The sequence below is a fragment of the Scyliorhinus torazame genome, chromosome 5, assembly GCF_047496885.1.
Source record: "Scyliorhinus torazame isolate Kashiwa2021f chromosome 5, sScyTor2.1, whole genome shotgun sequence".
In the NCBI taxonomy this organism is placed as follows: Eukaryota; Metazoa; Chordata; class Chondrichthyes; order Carcharhiniformes; family Scyliorhinidae; genus Scyliorhinus; species Scyliorhinus torazame.
In genome coordinates this window covers 11770239-11777665 of record NC_092711.1, presented here as the reverse complement: position 1 = coordinate 11777665, position 7427 = coordinate 11770239, and the positions used below count along the sequence as shown (strand labels likewise).

General features: G+C 54.4%; 1 protein-coding gene across 1 annotated transcript in view; it reads left to right on the top strand.

Annotated features, from left to right (window-relative positions):
- Positions 1 to 181: 181 nt before the first annotated feature.
- Positions 182 to 7427, top strand: part of sdr39u1 (short chain dehydrogenase/reductase family 39U, member 1) — a gene marked incomplete at its 5' end in the record, with an annotated part of 11465 nt that continues 4219 nt past the window's right edge. The window contains 3 exon segments of the mRNA XM_072507601.1: positions 182 to 323; positions 7028 to 7113; positions 7115 to 7178. Coding sequence (XP_072363702.1) covers positions 182 to 323; positions 7028 to 7113; positions 7115 to 7178 — 292 coding nt within the window.

The window sequence follows — 7427 nt, the reverse complement described above, 5'->3', positions numbered from 1 at the left end:
TATTTCCCTCCCTCCTCCCTCCGTCCCTCCCTCCCTCCCTCCGTCCCTCCCTCCGTCCCTCCTCCCTCCCTCCGTCCTCCCTCCCTCCGTCCTCCTCCGTCCTCCCTCCTCCCCTCCGTCCCTCCCTCCATCCCTCCCTCCGTCCCTCCCTCCATCCCTCCCTCCGTCCCTCCCTCCTCCTCTCACCTACCCGCGATTACAGGTGAACGCCAAGTTTAAGGAGGAGGTGGTGTCGAGTCGAGTCGGCACCACCAAGCGGCTGAGGACGGCCATTGTCAACGCCAAGAACCCGCCACGGGTCTGGGTCATCGTCACCGGCGTCGGTAAGAACTTCACCAGGACCCACTGGGCACTCGGTCCGCCTGTCTCTCCCCTCTGTGACTGTGAGTAGTCCTGCTCTCTCTCTCTCTCTCTCTATGACTGGGTCGCCTGTCTCCCCCTTTCTGACTGTAATGTCGCCTGTCTCTCTCTCCCTCTGTGACTGTGAGTCACCTGTCTCTCCTCTCTGTGACTGTGAGGTCGCCTGTCTCTCCCTTCTGAGATTGTGTCGCCCGGCTCTCCCTCTGTGACTGTGAGTCGCCTGTCTCTTCCTCTCTGTGATTACGAGTTGCCTGTCTCTCTCCCTCTCTGTGGACTGTGAGTCGCCTGTCTCTCCCTCTGTGACTGCTGCCTGTCTCTCCCCCACTGTGACTGAGTTGCCTGTCTCCCCATCTGTGACTTGTGAGTCGCCTGTCTCTCCTCATCTGTGACTGCGAGTCGCCTGTCTCTCCCCCTCTGGACTGCGAGTCGCCTGTCTCTACCTCTCTGTGATTGTGAGTCGTCTGTCTCTCCCTTTGTGACTGTGAGTCGCCTGTCTCTCCCTCTGTGACTGTGAGTCGCCTGTCTCCCCCTCTGTGACTGTGAGTCGCTTGTCTCTCCCCTTCTGAGATTGTGTCGCCCGGCTCTCCCTCTGTGACTGTGAGTCACCTGTCTCTTCCTCTCTGTGATTACGAGTCGCCTGTCTCTACCTCATCTGTGACTGTGAGTCGCCTGTCTCTCCCTCTGTGACTGTGAGTCGCCTGTCTCTTCCTCTCCGTGACTACGAGTTGCCTGTCTCCACCTCTCTGTGACTGTGAGTCACCTGTCTCTCCCTCTGTGACTGTGAGTCGCCTGTCCTCTCCCTCTGTGACTGTGAGTCGCCTGTCTCTCCCTTTGTGACTGTGAGTCGCCTGTCTCTTCCTCTCAGTGACTGTGAGTCGCCTGTCTCTCCCTTTGTGACTGTGAGTCGCCTGTCTCTTCCTCTCAGTGACTGTGAGTCACCTGTCTCTCCCTCTGTGACTGCTGCCTGTCTCTCCCCCCACTGTGACTGAGTTGCCTGTCTCCCCCATCTGTGACTGTGAGTCGCCTGTCTCTCCTCCTCTGTGACTGCGAGTCGCCTGTCTCTCCTCCTCTGTGACTGCGAGTCGCCTGTCTCTCCCCCTCTGTGACAGCGAGTCGCCTGTCCTCTCCCCCTCTGTGACTGCGAGTCGCCTGTCCTCTACCTCTCTGTGATTGTGAGTCGTCTGTCTCTCCCTTTGTAACTGTGAGTCGCCTGTCTCTCCCTCTGTAACTGTGAGTCACCTGTCTCTCTCCTTCTGTGACTGTATGTCGCCTGTCTCTCTCCCTCTGTGACTGTGAGTCGCCTGTCTCACCCTCTCTGTGACTGTATGTCGCCTGTCTCTCTCTCTCTCTCTCTCTCTCTCTCTCTCTCTCTCTCTCTCTCCGTGACTGTGAGTCGCCTGTCTGTCACCCTCTGTGACTGTGAGTCGCCCGACTCCCCCTCTGTGACGGTGTGTTGCCTCCTGTCTTCCCCTCTGTGACTGTATGTCGCCTGTCTCTCCCTCTGTGGACTGCTGCCTGTCTCGCCCATTCTGTGACTGTGAGTTGGCCTGTCTCCCAATCTGTGACTGTGAGTCGCCTGTCTCTCCCTCTATGACTGTGATTCGCCTGTCTCTCCCTCTGTGACTGTGAGTCACCTGTCTCTCCCTTTGTGACTGTATGTTGCCTGTCTCTCCCTCTCTGTGACTGCCTGTCGCCTGTCTCCCCCTATCTGTGACTGTATGTCGCCTGTCTCTCTCTCTCTCTCCTGTGACTGTGAGTCACCTGTCTGTCTCCTCTGTGACTGTATGTCGCCTGTGTCTCCCCCTCTCTGACTGTGAGTCGCCTGTCTCTCCCCTTATCTGACTGTGTCGCCCGTCTCTCCCTCTGTGACTGTGTCGCCCGTCCTCTCCATCTGTGACTGTCGCCCATCTCTCCCTCTGTGACTGTAAGTCGCCTGGTTCTCCCTCTCAGTGACTGTGAGTCGCCTGTCTCTCCCTCAGTGACTGCTGCCTGTTGCTCCCCCACTGTGACTTGAGTTGCCTGTCTCTCCCCCTCTGTGACTGTGAGTCGCCTGTCTCTCCCCCTCTGTGACTGTGAGTCGCCTGTCTCTCCCCCTCTGTGACTGTGAGTCGCCTGTCTCTCCCTCTGTGACTGTGAGTCACATGTCTCTCCCTTTGTGACTATGTTGCCTGTCTCTCCCTCTCTGTGACTGCCTGTCGCCTGTCTCTCCCTCTCTGTGACTGTATGTCACCTGTCCTATCTCTCCCTCAGTGACTGTATGTTGACTGTCTCTCCCCCTCTGTGTCTGTCTGTCACCTGTCTCTCTCCCCCCTGTGACTGTATGTCGCCTGTCTCTCCCCCTATGACTGTATGTCGCCTGTCTCTCTCTCTCGTTCTGTGACTGAGTTGCCTGTCTCTCCCTCTGTGACTGAGCCGCCCGTCTCTCCCCCCGCTGTGACTGAGTTGCCTGTCTCTCCCTCTCCGTGGACTGTGAGTCGCCTGTCTCTCCCTCTCCGTGACTGTGAGTCGCCTGTCTCTCCCTCTCCGTGACTGTGAGTCGCCTGTCTTTCCCTCTCTGTGACTGTGAGTCGCCTGTCACTCCCTCTCTGTGACTGTATGTTGCTGTCTCTCCCTCTCTGTGACTGTATGTCGTCTGCCTCTCCCTCTGTGACTGTGAGTCGCCTGTCACTCCCTCTCCGTGATTGTGAGTCGCCTGTCTCTCCCTCTCCGTGACTGTGAGTTGCCTGTCTCCCCCTCTGTGACTGTGAGTTGCATGTCTCCCCCTCTGTGACTGCGAGTCGCCTGTATCTCCCTTTGTGACTGTATGTCGCCTGTATCTCCCTCTCTGTGACTGTCTGTCGACTGTCTCTCTCTCTCTGTGACTGAGTTGCCTGTCTCTCCCTCTGTAACTGTGAGTCGCCTGTCTCTCCCTCTCTGTGACTGTGAGTCGCCTGTCTCTCCCTCTCTGTGACTGTGAGTCGCCTGTATCTCCCTCTCTGTGACTGTGAGTCGCCTGTCTCTCCCTCTCTGTGACTGTGAGTTGCCTGTCTCTCCCTCTCTGTGACTGTGAGTTGCCTGTCTCTCCCTCTCTGTGACTGTGAGTTGCCTGTCTCTCCCTCTTCTGTGACTGTGAGTCGCCTGCCTCCCCTTCTGTGACTGTGTTGCCTGTCTCTTCCTCTCAGTGACTGTGAGTCGCCTGTCTCTCCCTCTGTGACTGCTGCCTGTCACTCCCCCACTGTGACTGAGTTGCCTGTCTCCCCATCTGTGACTGTGAGTCGCCTGTCTCTCCCCCTCTGTGACTGTGAGTCGCCTGTCTCTCCCTTTGTGACTATGTTGCCTGTCTCTCCCTCTCTGTGACTGCCTGTCACCTGTCTCTCTCCCCCCTGTGACTGTAAGACGCCTGTCTCTCCCCCCTATGACTGTATGTCGCCTGTCTCTCTCTCTCGTTCTGTGACTGAGTTGCCTGTCTCTCCCTCTGTGACTGAGCCGCCCGTCTCTCCCCCCTGTGACTGAGTTGGCCTGTCTCTCCCTCTCCGTGACTGAGTCGCCTGTCTCTCCCTCTCCGTGACTGTGAGTTGCCTGTCTCTCCCTCTCCGTGACTGTGAGTCGCCTGTCTCTCCTCTCTGTGACTGTGAGTCGTCTGTCTCTCTCCCTCTGTGACTGTATGTTGCCTCTCTCCCTGTGTAACTGATAGTCACCTCTCCCTCCCTCTGTGACTGTATGTCGCCTGTCTCTCCCTCTCTGTGACTGTATAGAACATAGAACATAGAACAATACAGCGCAGTACAGGCCCTTCGGCCCACGATGTTGCAACCGAAACCAAAAGCCATCTAACCTACACTATACCCATTTCATCCATATGTTTATCCAATAAACTTTTTAAATGCCCTCAATGTTGGCGAGTTCACTACTGTAGCAGGTAGGGCATTCCACGGCCTCACTACTCTTTGCGTAAAGAACCTACCTCTGACCTCTGTCCTATATCTATTACCCCTTCAGTTTAAAGTTATGTTCCCTCGTGCCAGCCATATCCATCCGCGGGAGAAGGCTCTCACTGTCCACCCTATCCAACCCCCTGATCATTTTGTATGCCTCTATTAAGTCTCCTCTTAACCTTCTTCTCTCCAACGAAAACAACCTCAAGTCCATCAGCCTTTCCTCATAAGATTTTCCCTCCATACCAGGCAACATCCTGGTAAATCTCCTCTGCACCCGCTCCAAAGCCTTCACGTCCTTCCTATAATGCGGTGACCAGAACTGTACGCAATACTCCAAATGCGGCCGTACCAGAGTTCTGTACGGCTGCAACATGACCTCCCGACTCCGGAACTCAATCCCTCTACCAAATAAAGGCCAACACTCCATAGGCCTTCTTCACAACCCTATCAACCTGGGTGGCAACTTTCAGGGATCTATGTACATGGACACCCTAGATCCTCTGCTCATCCACACTTTCAAGAACTTTACCATTAGCCAAATATTCCGCATTCCTGTTATTCCTTCCAAAGTGAATCACCTCACACTTCTCTACATTAAACTCCATTTGCCACCTCTCAGCCCAGCTCTGCAGCTTATCTATATCCCTCTGTAACCTGCTACATCCTTCCACACTATCGACAACACACCGACTTTAGTATCGTCTGCAAATTTACTCACCACCCTTCTGCGCCTTCCTCTAGGTCATTGATAAAAATGACAAACAGCAATGGCCCCAGAACAGATCCTTGTGGTACTCCACTTGTGACTGTACTCCATTCTGAACATTTCCCATCAACCACCACCCTCTGTCTTCTTTCAGCTAGCCAATTTCTGATTCCACATCTCTAAATCACCCTCAATCCCAACCTCCGTATTTTTTGCAATAGCCTACCGTGGGGAACCTTATCAAATGCTTTGCTGAAATCCATATACACCACATCAACTGCTCTACCCTCGTCTACCTGTTCAGTCACCTTCTCAAAGAACTCAATAAGGTTTGTGAGGCATGACCTACCCTTCACAAAGCATGCTGACTATCCCTGATCATATTATTCCTATCTAAGATGATTATAAATCTTGTCTCTTATAATCCCCTCCAAGACTTTACCCACTACAGACGTGAGGCTCACCGGTCTATAGTTGCCGGGGTTGTCTCTGCTCTCCCTTTTTGAACAAAGGGACCACATTTGCTGTCCTCCAGTCCTCTGGCACTATTCCTGTAGCCAATGATGACATAAAAATCAAAGCCAAAGGTCCAGCAATCTCTTCCCTGGCCTCCCAGAGAATCCTAGGATAAATCCCATCAGGTCCCGGTGACTTATCTATTTTCAGCCTGTCCAGAATTGCCAACACCTCTTCCCTACGTACCTCAATGCCATCTATTCTATTAGCCTGGGGCTCAGCATTCTCCTCCACAACATTATCTTTTTCCTGAGTGAATACTGATGAAAAATATTCATTTAGTATCTCGCCTATCTCTTCAGACTCCACACACAATTTCCCCATCCCTGTCCTTGACTGGTCCTACTCTTTCCCTAGTCATTCGCTTATTCTGACATACCTAGAGAAAGCTTTTGGGTTTTCCTTGATCCTTCCTGCCAAATATTTCTCATGTCCCCTCCTTGCTCGTCTTAGCTCTCTCTTTAGATCCTTCCTCGCTACCTTGTAACTATCCATCGCCCCAACTGAAACTTCACACTTCATCTTCACATAGGCCTCCTTCTCCTCTTAACAAGAGATTCCACTTCCTTGGTAAACCACGGTTCCCTCGCTCGACGCCTTCCTCCCTGTCTGCCTCCCTCTCCGTGACTGTGAGTCGCCCTGTCACTCCCTCTCTGTGACTATCTGTCGACTGTCTCTCCCCTCGGTGACTGTATGTCACCTGTCTCCCTCTCCCTCTGTGACTGTATGTCGCCTGTCTCTCCCCCTCTGTGACTATCTGTCGACTGTCTCTCCCCTCGGTGACTGTATGTCACCTGTCTCTCTCTCTCCCTCTCTGACTGAGTTGCTTGTCTCTCCCTCTCCGCGACTGTGAGTCGCCTGTCTCTCCCCCTCTGCGACTGTGAGTCGCCTGTCTCTCCCCTCTGCGACTGTGAGTCGCCTGTCTCTCCCCCTCTGTGACTGTATGTCACCTGTCTCCCCATCTGAGACTGTATGTCACCTGTCTTCCCCCTCTGAGACTGTATGTCGCCTGTCTCCCCGCTCTGAGACTGTATGTCGCCTGTCTTCCCCCCTCTGAGACTGTATGTCGCCTGTCTCCCCCCTCTGAGACTGTATGCCGCCTGTCTCCCCCCTCTGAGACTGTATGTCGCCTGTCTCCCCCTCTGAGACTGTATGTCGCCTGTCTCCCCCCTCTGAGACTGTATGTCGCCTGTCTCCCCCCTCTGAGACTGTATGTCGCCTGTCTCCCCCCTCTGAGACTGTATTTCGCTGTCTCCCCCCTCTGAGACTGTATGTCGCCTGTCTCCCCCCTCTGAGACTGTATGTCGCCTGTCTCCCCCCTCTGAGACTGTATGTCGCCTGTCTCTCCCTCTCTGAGACTGTATGTCGCCTGTCTCCCCCCTCTGAGACTGTAATGTCGCCTGTCTCTCCCTCTCTGTGACTGTACTGTCGCCTGTCTCTCCCCCTGTGGATGTGAGTTGCCTGTCTCTCCCTTTGTGACTGTATGTCTGAGTGGGATTGCTGATGTGTCACCCCCCACCCCCTGCAGGATATTACAAGCCGAGTCTGACTGCGGAATACGACGAGGACAGCTCTGGAGGTGACTCTGATTTCTTCGCCAGTTGGTCAGGGATTGGAGGAAGCTGCACGCCTGCCCGAGGACAAAGCCCAGTTTGTGCGGCAGACCATCATCCGTTCCGGTAAGTTCCGCACATCCTTCGGCACGACCACACTGACTCTCACAAACTTTTACAGATGCACCATAGAAAGCATCCTATCGGGCTGCATCACAGCCTGGTTTGGCAACTGCTCGGCCCAGGACCGCAAGAAACTTCAGAGAGTCGTGAACACCGCCCAGTCCATCACACGAACCTGCCTCCCATCCATTGACTCCCATCTACACCTCCCGCTGCCTGGGGAAAGCGGGGCAGCATAATCAAAGACCCCTC